We start from the raw sequence: 24,419 nt of genomic DNA on the forward strand, positions 1-24,419 counted from the left end.
ACCCTCTAACCCATTTTAAGAGAAAACCGTTTCAGTTAAAGCTGTTCTTTATAGATCAATATAATGTGGTTTTGGAATTTTGCTTTTTTGATCCTATATCTTTGAAGATGGGAATTTTTTAAATCCAAGATAATTTGTAGGCCTTTAAATGCTCTCATCATGTTTCTGTTTCCTGTTTAACTGTAGTTATGATGTCATAAAACCTCAGGTTCTGAACAACACTGAAATAAGTACCTGTTGAATTAAAGACATTATTTTCTGAATTTAAGTTTTGGGTTATGTTTTATGTTCAGATTTCAAATTTCAAATACAAAATTGATTATAATTAATTAAAACAGTTTGCAGTTTGTTTTGCCAGGTGCTTTGGCCTACAACTCCCAGAAATTCCAGCCAGTTTACCAGCTGTTAAGTTTTCTGGGAGTTGAAATCCAAAACATCTGGCGATCCACAGGTTGAGAACCACTGGTCTAGTCAGACAAAGTGTAAATATGCTAACAACATAGTAAAATCGTTTATAAAATTAACCCAGACAAGAAGTAATTAATTGAGTCTCCATGATTTCTTCTACTAAGGCTTTGTGCCTTTAAGTGCACTGCTTGAGAGATGTTTTTGTATTGGTGTGTTAAGGATAACCCTTTGATGTGTTTCATTTGCAGAAAGACATTCCATCTTAATACCACAGCCTCCAATTGTAGGCCATGTGAGCCATCACAATATTCAATTAAGTTGGGACTTGGGAGAACAACGAAAGGGTCCACAAGAGCAATGGTTAAAAGTTTCAATTGAAGAAGAGGATCGTAAGTTACATAAATATAACCTAGTATACACGTAAGTGTAGTTTTACTGTTATCTTTTCTGTCAACTGTATACAAAGCAGAGGGGACAATTGAGTGATATAAATTGTCCAAATTTCTGCTTCTAAAACCACTCTTTAGCCATGACTTTAGATATAACCAAAGGATATCAGTGAAGTGAATAGTGATTTATTGATTCAAGGGAGAAGGATCTCTGTTCATGGAAAGTAGTCAGTGGTGGGTCAGAGTTTTTTTTGTAGATCTGAATCTATACTGCTGTGCATTGCAGTTTGGAACTGCATTGAATTGCATTATATGGGTCTACAGTGTTGCAAACTTCATTATATAGCAGTGTAGATCCAGCCTAGGATGCATGGCATGGGCCACACAATTTACTTCTCTCCACGAGTCTCCTGATTCATCTTGTTGTAACTTCAGCCAAACTGACCCATTCTTTGTAGAAAGCTTTCTTAACCGTGAAACAGGTATGGGGTATTTCACTGTAAAATAATCAACTTTCTGAAAATACTAGATTCGGGGTTTATTCTATTCTTTATTATCTGTGGCCTTTCACATTTGCAAGGCTGACTTATCCATTTTTAAAATATTGAATATGAATTTTCTGTATTACTACATAGGCTCTTTAACTGCAGTACTTGTTGCTTTGGGCCACCCTGAATTTCTTCACCACCAGAAAGATTCTGTGTTGAAGTAGTCACTAGGTGGCAGAATTAGACTGCCTGAATATCATGTATGTCATCATTTGTCAAGCTATCGTATGCTACCATATTTTTTTGAAATTTAAAATATTCTGAAAAAAAAACTATCTTTACAATGTCAGATACTTAAATGATTTTTGTTTGTTTTTTATATGAACACATAACAAATTATTTATGATTCTGATAGTCTTCATTGACCTAAATCCAATTAGTAGTCTTAGAGTAGTTCCATTCAATCAGTTGAATTTACAAAAGTGTTGATTCAGTAGCTACCAGTTGTTTGAAGGATCTACATTACTTAAGACTAGCAATTGAGTTTACAACTCTATTGCAAAGATTAGAGGAGAACATTAAATTAGAATGATCAGGTCTGCCTTTTGCCCTTGAAACTGGTGTTCAAACTGTGTAGTTGATGATGTTTAGGTCAATTATCTCTCTTGATAGCTGGCTCCTTTGGACCATATGTATTTATGTAACCATGAGGTTTGTTGTGCATCTGTTTTGCAGGAGCCACATAAAAATATTTGACTTGTTGTGCAATAGGGGCACATAGTTTCATAATAACACACATATATGGTTGGTGGTAAATGCTGTTATTATTCTGTTAGTGTTTGAGAGAATTACTTTAAAAAATGTATAGTGGTCCTAAACATTTGAAAATGGTCTTTAAAATTCATTGGGAAAGATCTTACATTCCTCTTTTCTTTTCTTTTTGAAGTGGATATGCTCGACAGCATGTTGTGGAAGGTCTTGAACCTAGAACAACTTACAGGTTTCGGCTTAAAGTCACAGACCCTGTGGGAGACTCTGTTTACAGTTCACCTGTTTGTGTAACCACAAAAAGTAGGTTTACAATGTATTTTAATAGATAAATATTAATAATGTAAAAGGTATACATAGAATAGTAGTAGGTGTTAAATGGAAAGTTGAAGTACATAACAATACATTTAAACTGCAGGACTGCTCCCAATGTAGGCATTATTTATACAGTATCTTGTTAGGGCTGCATTTTAGACTTCCTTTGTATTTGCTATTCCTCACTATTCTCTAAAGAAAAATATCTTTGCCTTAAGATGTATGCTAGCTTTTTTGATGTCAGCTTCACATTATTCAAATGGCTGCTCAAAATAGAAAATAGGACAAGAAGTCTCATCAGCCACATCAAGTTCTATAGCTTTTTAATAAACTGCTAGGCATCTGGATAATATTTATTATCCAAGAATTCAGTCCATGAAAATGTTTTGCTGTGCTATGGTTAGCCTTGTTTTCTATCTCCTTGTCAGCACAGAAGACAGTCTCCAGGCTTACTCAGATACTGCATAGCCTGTAATCAGTCATAAGATCCAGGTCATAACCACATGCCCACTTTAATGTGAAGTGGGCAAGAAACATCTCTGTGGTGTTTGCATGATGCATGAGAACATCTTGCCTCCAACATGGGGCACAAATGCTTAATCAAGTTAGGGAACATAGGGGAATGCTGTGGAGCTTCCTTGAAGCTTCGGAGCTGCCCCACCTTTTGAGTTAGTATGTGTGGGATTTTTTAGATGGTTTAGGCTGGGTCTTGCCCTATATCTCAGAATCTGATCCTAGATTATCTGCTTATCCCAGATTATCTGGCAGTGTAGACTCATATAATCCAGTTCAAAGCAGATAATCTGGAATCAGATTCTGGGATATAGGACAGTGTAGATCCAGCCTCAGTTGGTGCAAAGTAGCAAAGTGTCATGGGATATATCAGAATGCACTTGTGGTTTGGGTCAAACCAAGTGTCACAAGAAGTTGCCTGTGAAAAATAAAATATCCTGACAGTGTTTCAGAACAGGTTGTCTTTGAAACAGAAAATTCTCCAAGATAGGAAAATATGAATAATGCATACTGGATACTACAGAGTAAAAGACATGGAATATGGGAAGTAAAAATTGTGTCTGCAATTTGTATTGATTGATGTCAAATAATTTTATTGCGACTCATACCTGAGTACAGTTGCTTTGAACTGATTTGCAGTACCAAGAATCTTGTAAAAATAATTTGGAATTTCCTGTAAGCATTTCAGTACTGTAGGCATTGCTTCTGAAATACATGGCAACAGAGGCTGGATCTACACTGCCCGATATCCCATGATCTGATCCCAAATTATCTGATTATCTCAGATTTTCTGGCAGTGTAGGCCCCTTCTACAAAGCTGTATAGAATTCACATTATCTGCTTTGAACTGGATTATATGGCAATGTAGACTCAGATAATGCAGTTCAAAGCAGATGGTGTTGATTATCTTCTTTGATAATCTGGATTATATGGCAGTGTAGAAGGGGCTGTAGACTCATACAATCCAGTTTAAATCATAATCTGGGATTAGATCTTGGGATATAGGGCAGTGTAGATCCAGACTGAGAACATTCCACATCTGAGAACTGAGATGTGGAGTGAGGAATTAGGAAGCATAAAAGATGAAACGTACAGCCCTCACCTTAAGGAGCCTTTGAAAAACATCTTGGTGTATGACGAAGGAAATGTAGAGAGGACAAAGACATATTAATGAACTTAATTACTTTTCAGCAGAGGTTGGTTGAAACTCTGGGCAATGTTTTTAGCATATTATGGCCTGTTGAGTTATGGCCTTTTGGATATAAAGTAAAAATTGAAGTATACAAGGAAATATAATTTTAGTTCTGCTTGCATGAAGGAACTTTCCCATTCTCCACCTGTCAGAAACCCTTTGTAGACATCTCCCCCATTGCTTCCTGAATGTTAGGAGAATTTCTTCAATGATTTCAGAGTAATGCAAGAGATCGGCTACTATTTCATGTGTGTGTTTTCTAGTTGTGTGTCAGGAAAGGGATTGCATCAAAGCCAATTTTTTTTAGGAAGAATGGTATCATTTATTCTGAAGTTCCCAAAGAGTTATTATTGTAGGAATCGTTTACACGAGAGCCAGTTTGTTTTAGATACCTTGTATTCGCATTTTTAAAAATTATGTGGCACAAATAGCACATTCATCTGTCAGTAAAGGTTTTCTGAGTTAATTTCAAGGTTTTAGGCATTATGTTTAAAATTGTTTCCAGGTAGTAATTTTCTCTATATTCTGTACCATACTAAATAAATAGTATGGTGGATATTATCTGTTTGCTCTTGATATTTGATGTTTTTGCTGCCATTTTGGAATTGTGTTATAAAAATGTCATGATAAGCCAGAACTCTATCTATTCAGATTTGATTTCCTGATTCTAAACATCTCAGTGTTAATATTTTTTTGAAGTTGAATCTAAATAGAGATATGCAGTGAGTTATATATCCACTCCAAACTTGTGTTTACACCATAGTATGAATAAACAGTAAAGGGAAAAAGACAGATTTAAAATAAAGTACCTTTTAAAATACTCCGATGCATGGCAGTATAAAATATTTTACAGTTCATTTTTACTCAAAAGCAACTCCCCATTTGTTTACTCTAGGACTGTGGTTTCCAACCCATGGGTCGCAACCCCAAATGGGTTGCGAAGGGTTTTCTGTGAGGTCACCAGGCAGTTGTGAGCTTTTTTTTTTTTTCGTGTCAGGAGCAACCGGAGTTGCTTCTGGAGTGAGAGAATTGGCCGTCTGCAAGGACGTTGCCCAGGGGACGCCCGGATGTTTTGATGTTTTACCATCCTTGTGGGAGGCTTCTCTCATGTCCCCGCATGGAGCTGGAGCTGATAGAGGGAGCTCATCCGCACTCTCCCCGGGTGGGATTCGAACCTGGCAGCTTTCAGGTCAGTTGTGAGCTGCTAAATTTTTTAAAAGGGAAAACAAAAAATCACGTCATTGCATCCTGCACAATGATTTCTTTGCCTATAATATACTGAAAAATCTATTTTCATAATTTACAATCCAGTCATCAAGAACTATATGCATACCTTTTGTGCTCTTTAAAGGTAACGTTAAAAAAGCGACGATTTTAAGCTATTGTAGCATTGCTTGCATTCTGTTTTAGACATAAGAATAACTTCTGTCAAGTATGTGTCACATGCATCAAGATATGCATCAAGATATGTGCACATCTGAATATTCCCCTGTTCCTGTTCCTGTTGTTTTTGCTGTATGCCTTCAGGTCTTTTATGACTTATGGTGAATTAATCAAAGGGTATGATAAAAAATTTCTAGGTGTTATTAAGGCCCTTTATTGTGACAGCAAGCTGCAGATCAGATGTGGCAACCTGGAACAACTTTCTGGAGAAATATCCATAGTCAAAGGATTCAGGCAAAGTTGCATCCTTACCCCTCCCTTGTTTAATATATTCATCAATGATCTGGAAGAAACCTTATCAGACCTCAGTTGACATCTCCCCAAACTTGGACCAAGGAGAATCCCCTTATTCCTCTGTGCTGATGATGCTTCTATTATCTCACTCTCCAGAGCAGGACTAAATTACCTATTAAGGAAATTCCTAAATTATTGCTCATAGAATGACTTAAAAATCAATCCCGGGGAGTCTAAAATTAGTTTTTGAGAAAAAAACTCCCACGCTGATGGCCCCTCAATGGGCATACTTTAGAACAGTTTAAAAGATTTCAGTATCTGGGGCTGATTTCCATCACACTCTGGCCTGGCCTACTCTTGTACAGGGAGATTCCCCTGTCAACAAGAGCTTGGTGGTAGCCCCTTAAATATTGGCTCAAGGTCAGTGTTTTCAGACTGGGCTCAGGTCTGATTCACCATCTAGCCCAGGATGATCACACTAGCAACTAGTTCAAGCTTAACTCGAAAAAGCCTCTTCTATTGGCCTTTCTTCATCTCTCTTATCGCATCTGGGTTATGACATAGTACTTAAACCTATCAAACAAGGACTGTGAGCTGCGTTGTCACTCATATGGCTCTTGTTCCCCAAGCACTCTGAGAATTCACTATGCTGGTCCTCTCCACAAAGCAAATTATGTTAAGAACCTGACTGTGGCCAAATATTGCTGCCTAGGTGCAATGTGTTCCCACCCAAAGTACTTTGAGGTAGATTTACAGGAGGTCCCATACAATGCAAGACTTTGTCCATGTGATAACCAGGATGTTGAATGTATACATCACATCTTACTGTCCTACAGTTTATGTAAGCAGGCTCGGCTACATATTATTAAGCCATTACTGAACAACTAACCTGGTAGATCAGCCCAATTCCATGTAAAGTTTTTACTAGGTGACAGTTTCCCTAATGTGACCTTGGTGGTTGCCAAGTTTCTCTCTGAGGTAGCCAGGATAAGACAACTTCCTGTATTAGACTCAGGTTGAACTTGCATTGTATATATTTGTAGTGTTTTTGCCCATGTTCATATGCATCTAGCATGGCAGTTGTTCTGCTTTTAAGTGGCCTTATCAATTTATGAATCTACTGTGCACTTTCTCCGCTAAACAAATCGGGTCTTTGGACCATAATAAAAATTGATTGATTATCACAGGGTTTTGTTGAAAGAATTAGTTTAGAGGATGTTTGCCCTTGTCTGACAACCTCATCACACTTACTAAAATAAGTGTCCTAGGATGCTTCGAACCTTCTTTGGGGGCAGAGGTTCTGCTCCCCCAAATGGAGTGTAAACACACTGCAAACAAGTGTGATGGGAAAGCATTGCTGCGCTGGACAGAGTCGTTCATCACACCTGCAGTTTCGCCACACTTGCTGGCCAAACAGCAGGGGGGGGGGAGGCTCCCTGTGTGATAAGGTGTCTAGAGAGTATGACTTGCCCAAGATGAACCAGTAACCTTCCAAGGCTGATCTAGTAGAAGGGTATGTCCTGATGTTTTAGTCCAACACTACACCATATCGTCCCTCAAATATCCCCCTAGTTGCTGATAAATCCTGTTGAAATAATAGAATTATGACAAAAGCTCAAGAAGGTTCATCCCATTATTTTTTTGGCTAACTTTTGTAAAAGTTTAATTGAAAGAATATATGGCTGGATCCTATGGCATCGCTTAGTATTTAGTTGTATACATTGCTTAGTATTGTAATGCAAAAACCTTGATATAATAAACTCTCGTTCAAAGATTAATATTCTTGAATTCAAATCTTTGTTTAAAAGTGAGGGGTTAAGTGTTGGATATGTTCATGGTTTATTTTAGCATTTCATTTCCCATGATCATTGTCTAAACAGCACAGATAACTTCAAAGAAGCCTGAATAATTATAAGGCCAGTTTTTCCTGCACAACATACAGCTTTATTATATGTAAATATTCTACTTTATTCATATACATATTTCATAGCTTCATTGTTTTAATGTGCATGCTAAGAATATGCACATTAAAACAAAATGCCTCTTTTGGTTCCGAAATTTGCATTCAACCGAAAAGAGACTTCATAAATCAGAAAGGCAAGTACTTTGAAACAGGGTGTGATGCCTCTTTTTTTCCTCAGGTAAAATACAAGAAAGTCCTTTTTAAATGAGGCGTGCAATTTTAATCAATTGGTCCTGAAAATAGAAAGACAAACAGCTGCTGCCTGTTAATTGGAGAATGTCTTCACCAATGAGTTCATCATTTATTCATAGCCTTCAATAGAGTATTCATTTCCATAAATAAACTTCTTATTGCCCTGAACATCTGCAACTAAATGGTTCCTTTATAAACATTAAGGATTTATTTTAGAAATAAAAAGTCTGACCTTCACCTGTCCACATTTCTCTTGTATGTTCAGTAGTTGTATTTGTTGTGTGGACACAATTTCAATGAGTAGCTTTGTCAGCCTCACTTAAACTGCTCATCAAAAAGTGCTTATTTTGTGTGGATCTTTGCAATATAATTGCAGAGAGATAACAAAATATATGTGGTTGAAATTCATTGATTTATTTTAGCCCTTTTCTTTATTTCATTTTAATATAAACTGTCCACTCTTACTACCCCCTGCCTGTTTTTGTGTATTTTTACAAAAACAGTATGTTTTTGTAAGAATAGCATACCCATACAGAATTTAGGAAAAATACATTAAAAACATTGGAAAACATGTTTTTCAAGTATTGAGAAGCCCGATGAGAGGAATCATGGAATAATCAGCGTCTCTTCAGTTTGGAACTTATTCTGTGCAGAATTCTCGCATGAAGCTTAGTGATGCCTTGCATATAACATTTTAGAAGCTGTGGTTTATTGTGATTAATTATATATATAAAAAGGTAATGAAATGTCGGCCTAGGACAAAAGAACAAAACTACACATCCCAGAAACACTAAACTTCGCAGCACAACCCCTCATCCATACCTCTACGTTCATACAACAAAAAGAAAAGAAAAATAAAGTCCTAATTAGAGGGAGAGGAATAATTCTTTTTATCCAATTGCTGCCAGTTAGAAGGCTAAGCTCCGCCCACTTGGTCTCCTAGCAACCCACTCAGCCCAGGAGACAGGCAGAGTTAGGCCTCACTTAAGCCTCTTTCACACTGCCTATAAGATACAGATTATCTGATTTGAACTGGATTATATGGCAGTGTAGACTCAAGGCCCTTCCACACAGCTATATAACCCATTTTTAATCTTATATTATCTGCTTTGAACTGGATTATCTTGAGTTCACACTGCCATATAATCCACTTCCGTGTGCATTTTATCCAGCGGTGTAGAAGGGGCCTCATATAATCCAGTTCTAAGCAGATAATATAAGATTATAAATATACAGTAGAGTCTCACTTATCCAACATAATCAGGCCAGCAGAACGTTGGATAAGTGAATATGTTGGATAATAAGGGATTCAGGAAAAGTTGATTAAACATCAAATTAGATAATCATTATACAAATTAAGCACCAAATATCATGTTATATAACCAATTTGACAGAAAAAGTAATTCCATGCACAGTAATGCTATGTAGTAATTACTGTATTTACAAATTTACCACCAAAATACCACAATGAATTTTAAACACTGACTACAAAAACATTGACTACTAAAAGGCAGACTGCGTTGGATAATCCAGAACATTGGATAAGCGAATGTTGGATAAGTGAGATTCTACTATAATATGAAATAGTTACTGTGGTAGAATAATACAGAACAATATAATCTTTAAAACCAGGACAGTAAATAAACAGCAACACTATGAAAGCAAGGAAATTGGGAATTCCACAAAGGAAACAATCAGGGCCAGCTAACACCTCCCAAGAAAGGATTCTTCCAGAAAGAAAGTTGACAAGGGAGTGAAGCAGTGTGTATTACCAAAGTCATTATTATTGTTGTTGTTGTTGTGTTGCTGTGAACTGTGAAAATGAATACAGTCTGGCTCCAAGTATTCAAAAACACTAAAATCAGAATATATAAAAATTACTGTGGAATAATAAAACAGAACAATACAATCTCTAAAATCAGAACGCCAGCTAACACCTCCCAACAAAAAATTTACTCAGGGAGGAAGCAGCCAGACTTTAAAGCTGCAAGGCCATTACATGTTGAACATTTTGCCTAATTGCAGCATTCATACTTCCCTCCAACAGACAAAAAAAAAAATCAGAAATACTGTATATTCACAAGCTTTAGGAAATAATATCCCCTGATGGCACAGCGTGTTAAAGCGCTGAGCTGCTGAACTTCTGGACTGAAAGGTCACAGATTTGAATTGGGGGAGCGGAGAGAGCCCCCACTGTTAGCCCCAGCTTCTGCCAACCCTAAAGTTCAAAAACATGCAATTGAGAGTAGATGAATAGGTACTGATCCGGCGGGAAGGTAACAGCGCTCCATGCAGTCATGCCGGCCACATGACCTTGGAGGAGTCTACGGACAACGCCAGCTCTTCGGCTTAGAAATGTAGATGAGCACCAACCCCCAGAGTCACACATTACTGGACTTAATGTCAGGGTAAAACCTTTACCCTTTACCTTAACTACCACCAGTTCCTCAATACTTTATTTCCCATACCACCATACTTCGCCACAGCAACTTGTGGCTGGGCACAGCTAGTTGTTTTATGAAAAATGTTCTCGAAGTTTAGAAAACATATACATAATTTTATATTTTCTGATATGAGAAATGGGTTTCAAAAGATACCTTGCAAATAGTTTGGATAGTAATACAGGATCTTTTGTTTCCTTTTGGAACTTGGATATTGCTGAATAGATAAATGTGAAAGTTAATTCGTTATTTTGCAGTGTTTTGCAGAACATCAACTAAATATGCTTGTCTAGCTTGCTTTACAAATACTTACTTGCTTTGTTTATTTAAGGCGAGCCAATGAGTGGAGACCAGCTCCACCGTGCTGTAAGCAGGGATGATGTAGATGAAGTTCTTTCTATTCTTCAAAGAAGGTGGGAAATGATTCATATTTTACAGCGTTCATACAAACAATATAATAATGAAAAAGATAAGAATGAAAATTGCATTATAAATTGTGCTCTGCTGCAAAGAGTATCTTTCCTAGTCTCTTAAATATTGAACTTCATATTTTATGATAAAACCAATGTGACAAATTTCAAATTGTGAGTTACTGTACTAGTAACAAATCCGTGCTGCATATGATTTCATAATATTGGTCTGGATTCAGCTTTTCCATGCACAAATGGCATGCCACCTTGTTTTGTAGTTGACAATTCACTTTCAAAGTTGCATCACTACAAAAATCCATTACAAGGAGTATCCAATGATTGGAAACAGCTTTTCACAATATTCTAATGAACTTGCAAAAGGGCAGCAGCAAATCATTCTTGTATGATAATAGCAATAGGGGTCTATGGCATGCTTAAATGCTCGACACCTAAGGCTATTTTAATGAGTTTTAATGTCGGACATGGGAGATATGGAGTGGGCAGCAAAGAAGCCAAACAGAATAGCAGGGTGATTGGCACTGTCAGAAGTATCTCACTGACACTAGAAGCCCATGGAGGAATTTGGTCAGGTTCCCAGAGAAAAGGATCAGTATGTGGGATAGAAACTGAAAGGGACAGGGAAGAGGAAGCATCCCCACGTGGGAAGGGAGAAGACTGAAAAGACCCTAAAAATGGTGGCAGCACTGCTTTCTTGCCACACTTCATAGAATCACAGAATAATAGAATCATACAGTTGGAAGAGACCTCATGGGCCATCCAGCCCAACCCCCTGCTAAGAAGCAGGAAAATCTCATTCAAAGCACCCCTGACAGATGGCCATCCAGCCTCTGCTTAAAAGCCTCCAAAGAAGGAGCCTCCAACACACGCCAGGGCAGAGAGCTCCACTGCTGAACAGTTCCCACAGTGAGGAAGTTCTTTCTAATATTCAGGTGGACTTTCCTTTCCTGTAGTTTGAAGCCTTTGCTCCGTGTCCTGGTCTCCAGGGTAGCAGAAAACAAGCTTGCTCCCTCCTCCCTATGACTTCCCCTCACATATTTATGCATGGCCATCATGGTTTCATGGTTTTATTTATTAACCTATTCCAGGGCAGTTCCATTTTATGTGCTAGAGTGTTGTGATGTTGGTGTTTTGTTGCATGAGGTGTTCATGAATTTTAAAAAATTGGCATTTGTCTTTGTGGAGGGTGTGTGTGTAACTATGGCTCAGTGTATGCATTCTCTTGCAAGTCTTTTGCACTTGCAATGGGACTCCAGGTGTAGGAACATTGGAGTTTATTGCGCAGATGTTGGGTGTGCAGTCATTCCTCTACAGGCCAAAGCCTCATAAAGTTTTTTGCTCACTGCAGACCATGCATTTGGAGTGGTGCCATTCCTAAATGCTTACACAGTTAGTACTGCTGGCTGTATTGAGATATCATCCAGCAAGCTCTATTAAAGAATATTTTACCAGAATTGATCTACCAAAAACACTGTTGTAGCTTCATCAGCACATGGCCCTTTCTGATCTCAGACAACTTACTTCAGGACTCTTCCAGTGATGTTTTTTCTTTGCTTAATAACCAGCATTTTTTCTAAGATAATGTCTCATAGGACAGATTAAAAGTAATGTGGAACTACAACTACAGCCATTTGAAGGACATCCTACCAGGGACCCTTAATGGGAAATAATAGTATATATAATCAGTAGATCACAACCTTTAATAGACTTTTATAGTTTTTGTTATGTACAACGTAGACTCTGCTTTCCCTAATGTATGATTTAGAATATGTTCCTTAAATTGCACTGAGATACTCTTGTGAAATTCATTGAGGCAAGACCTATAGTTTTGATAGAAATGGTGGAGCAATAATTATTTAATTCTTTCACTTTTTTTGAAAGGCGAATGGTGGTAAACACACTGAATAAATTAGGAAATACACCTTTGATGGTTGCTTCACAGAAAGGCTATTCAAGGTAGTATTATTGCAAACCTTATTTGATAAATTTTATATTTCACTTCTCTGTCCAAATCGCAATAACTGATTATGCTTGCCAATAACTTCATGATTTTTAGCAGGATCTGAAATGTCAAATCATGAATAGCTAACTAGTGAATCATTGAGAGATTCAACAGCAGACCATTTTGTGTGGTCCCAATGGGTCTACCAAGATGTATTTTCCCTTTAAGTGGTAAGAGAGGATCACCACGTTTATGTTGCATATCTATGAAATATACTATAGAATTGTCCCTCCACATTTGTGGATTCAACTTTTGAGGACTTTATTATTGGCATGAGAACCAGTGATCTAGTTAGTTATTGACCTAGTCGTAAACTGAACTAAGGATTTGTGTAGTATCTCAAACCATTGTTCACCTTGAGCAATAAGACGGATCGTTAATTTATAAATTATTCCAAGATTATACATAAACTTATAAATGGTTTGAATGTTTGTTGAAAATAATACGATGTAAATGTTTTACATCTAGACTTGCACAAGTTTTAGTAGAAAATGGAGCAGATGTAAACATGAAGAATTCCAGTGGAAAGGACAGGTAATTAATGGAGTGTGTTGTCACATCAGAGAATATGGGGAACTGAGTCCAAGATCCAGTGGTATACTTCCATATCCAGTACAGGTAGTCCCCGAGTTACAAATACCCAACTTACAAACTCATAGTTAAGAACTATTTTATCCAAAGTTAATATATGGCTGGAGTTGCACTTTAAAATGTATCTGTTCCAACTTATGTACAAATTACATACAAATTCAACTTCAGAACAAATTAACAGAACCTATCTTGTTCATAACTTGGGGACTTTCCTGAACAGTATCTAGTTTTCTCTCACTTGTTTCTTGTAGCTTGTAATTGCTCCCTTCTAATTACTCACCTCATAGCTCCTGATCATTTTTGTATCCATATAAAATGTGTGTTTAGGGGATTTTATGTGGATAGTACCACATTTAAAACCTCCTAAAAAAAAACCTTTCTTCTTAACCAGCTTTGTTCTGTTTCATTTAGCCAACATTTGTCAGAGGTCCCTAATGTCATACACAATGTCATACACAATTAAATTAAAAACAGTGTAGTGTGAAACTGCATCAATAAAAGGTCAGTATAAAAATCAGCAAGACAATAATAAAAACATAAGCAGCAGCAATAACTAGTTTAATAGAAAGGGAAAAGACAATTCCAATTACTTATAACTTAGCACATGAGCCAGATAAGATTTCCATAACAATATTTTTAAAAAGCAGCTCTACACTTGTGTACTTTGAATTTAGGTGGTTTGTTAAAGGATTGCAACTGCCAACATAGGGAATTCCCTGTTTTATAGATGTTTTATGAGTTCTGCTAAAGGTCCCCGAGTATATAATGTTGGGCTTTGCAACTAAAAAATCTTACATTGGAAGCCAATATTATTATTGTTGTTGTTGTTGTTGTTGTTGTTATTATTATTTTGTTATGACACAGCAAACAAGATAGATATGCTGGATTTCGTATCACAAAATCACAAGTCGAACACTTCACAAGTGTCTGGACTGTGTGATGTATTTTCGGATGCTGCGTGCAGATCCCAATAGGGTGGCCTTTTGCAGTTGGCAGATCGTGATTTTATCAATGTCTATTGTTTCTAAATGCCGGTTGAGATCTTTTGGCATGGCACCCAATGTGCCAATCATTATTATTATTATTATTATTATTGATATTATTATAATTATTTATACCCTGCTTTATCTCCTTTGAAGGGGACTCAGTATGCTGTGTCCTTAGTTTTAGTCTGTTTTTTTTCCTCTATAAAAGCATAACAATGAATTAATGTCTCAAAATATTCAGTAATTCCCAATGATATAGGTTGATTTGCTTATCATCAAAGTCACTTGTAAAATACCCTCCAAATTTATTTCTTAGAATGAGAGCAATGGCTACTTTTGAAGACATGGTCTTTAATTTCATATGTCATAATTGTTGTTGTTAATGGCTGTCTTTGATTTACGGTTACCTAAATAATGTGTTTATGATGAATAAACAATTGGCTTCAAAAATTCAGTCATTTTCCTGATTCATTTCTTAATCTTAGGCCAAATTCTTAAAGATTTTTTTAAATTTCTTCCTCTTCTGTATTTGTGATTAGGACATAATCTTAGATTAAGGTTATACCTGAAGCCTTGTTGATATTTTGCATTATATCCCTTGAAAGGTTTTGGCTACCTTTCTCCCCTGTTATAATATCACTCCATTGCTTCTAGCTAATGTGTCTTTATTTTTATTTTGATACATGTTTTGATGTTTCAGTTTAATGATAGCATGTTTTGCTGGGAATCTGGACATTGCTCAGTATCTAAGATCCAAAGGCGCTTCCTGGCAGGCCAGAGACCTCGGAGGATGCACAGCAATGCACTGGGCTGCAGATGGAGGGCACTGCGATGTTATTGAGTGGATGATCCAGGATGGTTGTGAGGTATGAGGCTCATTTATGTAACCCGGGGAGACTAGTACGTATGCAGAGTTATGTAGAAAATGTATTTCATGTCTTTGGAAGTTTTTGTATCACTTTTACTTTCACTGATTTATATAACTGTTTCTTGCAGAATGTCACTGGATACATTTTCTTCATCATTATCTCTTTTTATGTCCATCACTGTTCTTAGTACCAGTAAAATAATAAAGGACTTGATCTTTAAGCAAAGGTTAAACAAATAGATTCTATAGTGGAGAAAAAGACTAGTTTTACTCCAGAAGGTGCACAAATTGAAGCTGTTGTTGCAGCAGGACTTTTCTATCTTCCTTATTGCAACCTGATATGCTTGAAATACATACATTATCTGGATCCATTTAATTTAAGGCCTGGGTAAGCATGGCATACTGGTTTGCGTATTTGGACTCAGGAGACCAGGATTAAAATTTTCACTTAACTGGAAACTTGCAGTGTGTCCTTGGGAGAGTCACAAACTGGATCTACACTGCCCTATATCCCAGGACCTGATATCAGATTATCTGCTTTGAACTAGATTATATGAGTCTGCACTGCCAGATAATCTGGTATAAGCATATAATCTGGGATAAGATTCTTGGATATAGGGCAGTGTAGATCCAACCATACTCTCTTCCTTAGAGGAAGGCAAAGGCAACCCCTCTTTGAAGAAATTATGCCAAAAAAACCCACCCTCTGATATTTTCAGTTTAGGGTCATAATAAGTTAGAATCAACTAGAAGGCACATAATAACAATAGCATTGACAGTCTGGATTTCCTTGATGGATGGTCTGTTCCAGATAAAAACCAGAGTTTGTGCTGTTTTCTGTCCTGGATCTTCTCTCAAAGGTTTTTGATGCCATTGATTATGGTAGCTGACTCAACTAGTCTGGTCGGAGGAGAATAAGAGGCTCTGTAGTATGTCGAATCTCCGAATGACAAAAAGAAAACAACAACTATACTTGGGAATTATTTCCCTCATGCTAGCTGACGAGGCAAGAATCTAAATTATTTTCATTACAATTGTTGACTTTTCCTTTCTTGAACAATTGGAAGTCAATTTGTGAAAAATGGATTGAATTCAATTTTTAAACTAAAGGAATAACAATCAACTCAGTGGATTAGGAAGTTTATAAAATTCCTTTAACACACTTGGTTACAACTTAATGAATTGGGTTATGCAAATTAATTTAATTAACATGATTCAACATAATGATCCAGTCAGAATAAATTTAACACAAATCGATTTTAAAAAAAATCAGAATGCAATTGGAATCGACAGCCAACATAAATATGCAGAAGAGGAATCACAAGAAAGAGGAAAGTCAATGACATAAGGAAAAAACAAAATGTGCAGAAAGTACATGAGGAAAGTGCACCAGCATAATTAGGTACATAGAAAATGATGGTTTACATTGCTACTGAAGCAGCTACACTGGCTTCCGTTTTGTGTCAGGGCGCAATTCAAGGTGCTGCTGGCTTTAGCCTACAAGCCCTATACGGTTTTGGCCCAGCCTACTTGAGGGACCATATCTCCTTCTACCAACACACTCGAGGCCTGAGATCCTCAGGAGAGGCCCTTCTCTCACTCCCACCATCATTAAAGGCGCGTTTGGTAGGAATGAGAGAGAGGGCCTTTTTGATGGTGGCCTTGCAGCTCTGGAACTCCCTCCCTAATGAGGCACGATCGACCCTCTCCTTACTGGCCTTTCGTTTGCAAATTAAAAACTTTCTGTGGAGCCAGGCCTTCCCAGACGAATGATAACAGGCACTGCCAGTCTGATAAATATTTTGATAATATTTGACAAATAACTTCAGTGGCCAGAGGTTATGGATACCTTTAAATGGTGCTTGTAAGTTTTCAAATAGTTTTATTTGATATGTTAATTGGGTTTTTTATATCGGGATCGATATGATGTTTTAACTGATTATGTATTGTGGTCGGATGTATTTGTATGCATTTTATATGTTGTACGCAGCTTTGAATCCCACCCACGGGAGAAAAGCGGGATAAAAATTATTATTAATATTAATAATAATAATAATAATAAATGGTTCAGATAAAGAATCAGGCATGAAAGATAATGTAATCATTAGTCAAACAGATCAACATTTTGAAAGTGATAGTGAGGGAAAAGACTCATGTAGGGATGATGCAGATCAGGAAGGCTTATCAAATAGGCTGTTCCAAGTAGAGGAGCCTAAGAAGCTCCTTAAAAGAGTAGTTCAGACTTTAGAATTGCATACCAATGAAAAAATAAGACAATTGGATAATGAGACAGAAATGAAGAAACACAGAACAGCTTCAATTCTGAAAGTATCTGCTCCAAAAGGGGGAGAGATTCCTTTGCAAGACGTATTCGAGAACTTGTAGAATTGAAATGGGAGACCCCTTTAAATAAAAGGAAGTTAATGTAGTGCAGTCATAGAATATATTTACATAGAAAAATGATATGTAATTTCTTAAAGTCCTTGAGGTGGACAGTCCAATTTCTACTTTGATTTTGGGGAGGTGAGGGCTCAAAACGTAGAACACAGAGTACTAAAAAAATTAATGAACATATAGCTAAGTTTGCATCAGCACCAGCAATTCAGGTTACCACTGCATCTTCAGTGTTTGGAAGGGCAGTGGTACTAGGGAATCAAGATGTTTTAGAAACTCAGGGTATACTAATATGTTTGTTACAAAGAGTAGTGGGTAGAATTGCAATATACAGTAGAGTCTCACTAATCCAAGCCTCGCTTATCCAAGCCTCTGGATAATCCAAGCCATTTTTGTAGTCAATGTTTCCAATATATCGTGATATTTTGGTGCTAATTTCATAAATACAGTAATTACAACATAACATTACTGCGTATTGAACTACTTTTTCTGTCAAATTTATTGTATAACATGAAGTTTTGGTGCTTAATTTGTAAAATCATAACCTGATTTGATGTTTAATAGGCTTTTCCTTGATCAGTCCTTATAATCCAAGATATTCGCTTATCCAAGCTTCTGCCGGCCCGTTTAGCTTGGATTAGTGAGACTCTACTGTAATTCATATCTGACAGTGGATATAATTTAGTAGCTTTTTAGTAAAAAATATAACTGATAACCGTGTGCCACTAGTGAGAGCAACATATAGTGTTGAGGACATAGGAGAGGGCCTTCTATAAGGTGGTGCCCCAGATCTCAAATGCACTTCCTTACTAGGTCAGTTGTTGCCAACAACGTCTTCTTTTTCACACTATGTTATTAAAGCCTTTTGTCTACAATTTTGCCCAGAACTATAAGGGGTTTATTGTTAAAATGTTTTATGTATGTTTAAGCTGTTTAAATTATTGTCCATAGTTTTTAATTTAAATTGTTCTAAATTGCATTGAATCTATACTTATCTGCTTTTCTTCTGAAATCTGTGGCATAGAGCAAGATGTGAATATTTTAATAAATAACAATAAAATAAATATGATACATATAAAATAATTACTTTTTTGCACCTCCCTATTTGTACAAGGTGTTTTTTTCATGATTTTCTTCAATTCCTTTTTTCCCTATGGTATTTTCCAAGTCAAATAACAGGCTTTTCATGAAGGCCCCTTTAGCCTCAGCAGAGTCTCTGGGGAGGCTTAAAGGGAATGTGTGAAGAGTTATCCTTTATTTTAATACCTTTGTATTTTCTCTTTATTTGAAAAATCTCACTGAGTTGCTTCTTTCTTTAAAAAGCCACAATACACCCCAACCCCAAAATCTTAATTACATCATTTCAGTAGTTGACCATATCAATGTCTGAAATTTTGTACATTACTTATTTGGGAGCAAGCCCCATAGAAATAACTTCTGAATAAGAATTAATGGACTTCTGTTGCATATTCCCACAAAGCAGGGAGATCTCGCTTAGTTAGTTTTGTCTGTTTCCACTGTTTTTAGTGGAATAGACCGTATTCCTATATGACTATATCTGGGAAGAAGCCCCATAGCATTCGCAAAGACTTAACTTTTTCAGTAGGCATGTATAGGATTCTGTTGTAAATTCATGCAAACAATCTTTTTTTTATGGCAACCCCATGAATTTCACAGGGTTTTCTTTAGCAAAGAACACTTTACTAGAATAATATGTTTCTTTTATATAAGATTTTTATAACATACCTGTCCAAATTTTTAGCACAGTTTTGTTTATTGGGACCTTCCCACGAGATCATTTAAAAATTGTTTTTGATTCAAAGTCACTTGTAGGAAATAAATCTCCAAATTCTGCTTAGATAAACTGTGAATAAATAGGACTGGAGTAAAAAACAAACAAACCTGGGATTAGGGTATTTTTTGTTTTCTATGATAATACTGCAGTTTGTTGTGGTGAGAAAAGGCACAGAAAGGCAAATGTTCATTTCCCAAGATAATACTATTGTTGGCCACAGTAGTTGATTGCACATGGGATTAAAGCAAATGACAAAGTGAACAAATATTTTTAATGTATTGTTGAAGGCTGTTTTTAATTTCCCCCCCTCTAACATTTTGTACCTATGAGAAGATGTGTCTTTCTTTGAAAGCAGCTTTGCCCTTTCTTTGTTCCATTATTTTTTACATTCTAGGGCTGTCACTAATTTTACGTAGTTCTAAAATACTTTTTTACATACTTTTTTTGGTACCACAATTTTTTTTTAAAATGACAGCTGGTGGGAACAAAAGCTTGAGAAAGAGAAGTTTCAGAGATCTGGCTATTGGAAAGATTTTAAAAATTTACTATAAGAATATTATCATAATGAGAGATTATGGTTAAGGCAGAAGAGCTTTTGACCTCAAGAGTTATAGATGGAAAATATATTTGATGTAAATATAGAAAAAGAGAAAGCATGATAATAATGATATAATAATAAAAACATTAAACACTAACCTACTAACAATCTCAATGGAAATAGTACAACTTCCTTTTTATATATTAATAATAAATAATTTAAGAAAAGTTTTAATGTAAAATAATTTGCTATGAAAAAATCAGTTTAATTTCCACTGAAGAAGAACTGGAAAATGATATATGAAGACCAGAAGACAATGTGAGAAGATAGAAGAAGATGCAACCAAAGTACTAAAAATTAAAATTGTTAGAATCCTCAATTTATGATGTTATATGTGTTAAAGAAATAGAGATGATGACTTGATGTAACAATGATAATATTGTAAAAGAACTTATTCCTTTACAACTTTCATCCTCTTTGTTTTCTCCTTGCAACATACCAGATATTTGTAAAGATGCAACTAACCAATAATCTATCACCTCAAAATTCTCCTTTTACTTCCCTTGTTCCCCCATCCCCTACTTTAGTAGTAAATGCTTAATAAAAATTATTTGAAAATAAAAAATTGGATAAACAGCAACAAGAAGACCGCTGTGTTGAAAAACACAATGAAAATGGAATATATAAAGATAATTAATGTATTTACTTGATTCTAATGCTCACCTTTTTTTACTAAATTACCTTCCCAAAATTAGGGTGCGCATTAGATTTGCATAATATGGTAAATACTTCTTGGGTTTCAGAGTTTTGAAAACTGAGGTGCGCGTTAGATTTGATGGCGCATTAGATAGTTAAATACGGGTATTAACATTTTTGAAGTTGCATTATATTACAAAAGCAATATTACATAGAATGCAAAAGAGCCAATTTGAAAAAGCCAATCACATCCATGATATATAAACAACATCTGCAATGATATGAGGAAAATATGTCAAATGTAAGTTAGAAATGTGCCACAGACAGGCATTTTTGACCAATAATATAACTGGCTGTTGTAGCTACTATACATTGATCAATTCCATGCTGTGCATTGGGCAGATAACAGCAATGACACCTTTCTTGCTGAGAGACAGTCATTCAAAGCAAAATAGAGAATATCAAGGTGAAAAAGCAAATGTGGGAAAAGGACAGCAAATCTATAAAATGAAAAAGCTTCCCTGGCAGCAAAAGACAGTGTCATTGTCAAGTACCAAGAAATATTTTGTAGAAATAATTAATTTTAAGTGGCTTATAATAGAGGAAGGACAATGAAATACCTTATTATATAGAAAGAAGGGTGTTCAGGCCTAGAAGGTTGCACTCTGTAAATCAAAATTAAAAATGAATGAATGGAAGCAAATAGCAAATAGGGGGCCGGGCTGTGGCGCAGGCTGTTGAGCAGCTGCAATAAATCACTCTGACCATGAGGTCATGAGTTCGAGGCCAGCCCGTGGCGGGGTGAGCACCCGTCAATTAAAAATAAAAAATAGCCCCTGCTCGTTGCTGACTTGGCAACCCAAAAGATAGTTGCATCTATCAAGTAGGAAATAAGGTACCACTTATAAAAAAAAAAGTGGGGAGGCAAGTTTAATTCACGACCTGGAATGAGGAAGTGCCGTCAGAGTGGATGATGAAGCAGCTGCTCCCCCTGTGGCCAGAATCGAACATAAATTGCCTCTGCATCTGTCTGTCTCGGTCTCTGTTTGATGTGTTTATGGGCATTGAATGTTTGCCCTATGTGTGTATAATGTGATCCGCCCTGAGTCCCCTTCAGGGTGAGAAGGGCGGAATATAAATACTGTAAACAAACAAATAAATAAATAAATAGGTAAAACAGCAATTGAACATAGGTAATATTCAAGCCATTGTTCCACAAGAAGCACAAATATTTGAGCTTTAATTGCATATTCTATTTCATGTTAGAGAATAACTTTTTTTCTCTAACAGGTTGATCCTAAAGATACAGGTTTGGAGTGGACTCCACTGATGAGGCTGTGTGCATTAACAGGAAAAACAGATGTGGCCACACTTTTCATAGACGCTGGAGCTAGTGTTAATATAAGAGATAAAGATGGCAAGACACCTTTAATGGTATGTTCCGTCAATAAGCAATACGGTTGTAGAATGATATTCAGAGTATTTTTCAATGTACTGCATATAAAATTTTACCATGGCTCATTAGTTTCAACTAGTGTGTCCCCCTTGAACCACTTGTTGCATAGTGACGCAACATACAGATAAATCCAATTAACTCAGAAGTGCTATTTTAGTCGAGACTAACCATGATTTTAGGTCCATATCTGTTAACCTCTTCCTAGAAGCATCAGATACAGGGATCCAATCCAGACATGTTTAGAATGTGTCATTGTGAATATATGCCAAGGTTCATGCTTGTAAAAATTAACAACTTCAGACTATACTACTCTGAAGACTCATGAAAATGAACTGTACCTAGACAAGAGTTCTTTCTCCCACATTGGACCTTCCACAGGTATATAAACCTCACTTGCTTAATTTCCAACAAACCTCACAACCTCTGTATGATCGACCTGTTGTCCATTTTAGTGAATGCCTTCCCCAGTATTATAATGGTACTTTATACCCATTACAGCTGAGTAACCTCCTTTCCTTGATGACATGATTTATTTGCACTTTTAGCACTTTGGCCTAGATTCTTTGAACCTTTCCATGGTTTTAACATTTTATCTTGTATGTGGTTTTTATGACTTTCTTTTATTGTCTGATTATTGGTTTTATTGTTTTGTTTTATTGTTCTGTTCGGGTTTGGCCCCATGTAAGCTGCCCCGAGTCCCTTCGGGGAGATGGGGCTGGGTATAAGAATAAAATTATTATTATTATTATTGTTATTATTATTATTATGCCTGCCATAGATGTGGGCGAAATATGAGGAGGCAATGCTTTTGGAACATGGCCATACAGCCTGGGAAATTCACAGCAACCCTAAAAAACAAACAAACAAACAATTGTTAAGAGGGTGCTTCATACTAGAGAAGAATGCCCAATAAAACATTTTGTATTGTGGACTATCTCTTTTACATGAGATGGCAATTCTTTCTGAGTACCTTGTACTTCACAATAACTATTGGTGTAACTAGCCTAGCGATGGCTCTCCAGAATTTTAGGCAGGATTCTTTCAATCTGAGCTGCCACATACAATCCATATTATCTGCTTTGACCTGGATTCATGGCAGTGTAGATTCATATAATCCAGTTCAAATCAGATAAACTAGATTATCTACTTTGATAATCTGGATTATATGGAAGTGTAGATCCAGGCTTAGTCTTACCTGGAGATCCTTGGTGTTCTCTGGTGTTATCCAGTCCAAGTACTAAGCAGGCATCAGTCTACTTAGCTTCCAAAAACAGAGACAAGGTAGTTCATCAGAACAGCATGCAATGTGTGCGCGCAGACCCCCTCTCATTTAGAGTTACTCATATTAAAGGCTCCTTATACCTGTGTTGAGATGATAGAAGGATTTACAAAGTAACACTTCATTTCCCCTTTGATTTCTCTTGTTAAGGCACTTTATATTGAAATCTCTTTGCTGGTTTGGTGTAGGAAATGGAGTACATAATCTGAGCTGATTCAAATGTTTTTTTAATAGGATGAGTCCTCTTATTCCTTCATACTTGAAAATTCATCTTTCTGAAGTGCTGCATTTGTAGATTCTATAAAGATCAAAATGCTCTCTGTCATGTTTTCATTCCTGTTAGCACAGAGGGAGCAAGCAAGCACTTCTCTACAGTTAAAAACAGGTGTTTGGAATGTTGTTTTAGTGATCTGTAGAAGCTTGCATATTATTTTCACGTTTTCATTGCTGATTAATATTCAAATCCCTTATGTAGAAGCACATTTCCATGCCAATTTGGATATCCGAATTCCAGAAAAGGAGGCTCAAGTACCTGGCTGCAGTTTTTTTGGCTCATCCACCATCACAAAACATGTGGGACTCTCAGATCTTGTATTGCATCCAGAAAGTGTTATGGGTTTACATACCCGTTTTTGATTGGTTAACTCCAATCACCTCAGTCTGCGGGGCATAATATGGTTATAATATAGTCATTAGAATAAGTAAGGAGTATAATTAACAGAACTTTTTGAAAAACAAAATATTAAGAGGATTGTTTTTACTTGGGCTTTGGGACAGCAGCAACCTTAAGACATTAAGTCCTATATTTACAAAAGCATATGCTGAAATGTCTCCTTATTTGAAGCAAATATAGCCATATTCTTTCTATTATTTTACATCTGGCTCAATATGGCATTTTTTTTGTAAATCATAGTTGATTTACCCAATAATAAACAGCCTTTAAAATGCCTACTTTAGCATCACGCATTTGTTAAACATCTGCTGAACCTGAAAAGATGTCAGCTTTTCTAGAAAACAAGCCCACTTTTCATTGATTAGTC

General features: G+C 36.3%; 1 protein-coding gene across 3 annotated transcripts in view; it reads left to right on the forward strand.

Moving 5' to 3' along the window:
• The window catches only part of fank1 (fibronectin type III and ankyrin repeat domains 1), a 38,241-nt gene that overhangs the window by 11,903 nt on the left and 1,919 nt on the right, over positions 1–24,419 (forward strand). Inside the window, exons 2-8 of one of the 3 annotated variants that reach the window (XM_003218595.4) lie at positions 657–828; positions 2,232–2,356; positions 10,678–10,759; positions 12,656–12,730; positions 13,245–13,310; positions 15,054–15,219; positions 21,935–22,078. In XM_003218595.4, coding sequence (XP_003218643.2) covers positions 657–828; positions 2,232–2,356; positions 10,678–10,759; positions 12,656–12,730; positions 13,245–13,310; positions 15,054–15,219; positions 21,935–22,078 — 830 coding nt within the window. The remainder of the gene's footprint in view (positions 1–656; positions 829–2,231; positions 2,357–10,677; positions 10,760–12,655; positions 12,731–13,244; positions 13,311–15,053; positions 15,220–21,934; positions 22,079–24,419) is intronic. The other 2 variants (XM_062976060.1, XM_008106756.3) reach the window with 2 other exon arrangements.

The sequence above is a fragment of the Anolis carolinensis genome, chromosome 3 (assembly GCF_035594765.1).
Source record: "Anolis carolinensis isolate JA03-04 chromosome 3, rAnoCar3.1.pri, whole genome shotgun sequence".
Classification (NCBI taxonomy): domain Eukaryota; kingdom Metazoa; phylum Chordata; class Lepidosauria; order Squamata; family Dactyloidae; genus Anolis; species Anolis carolinensis.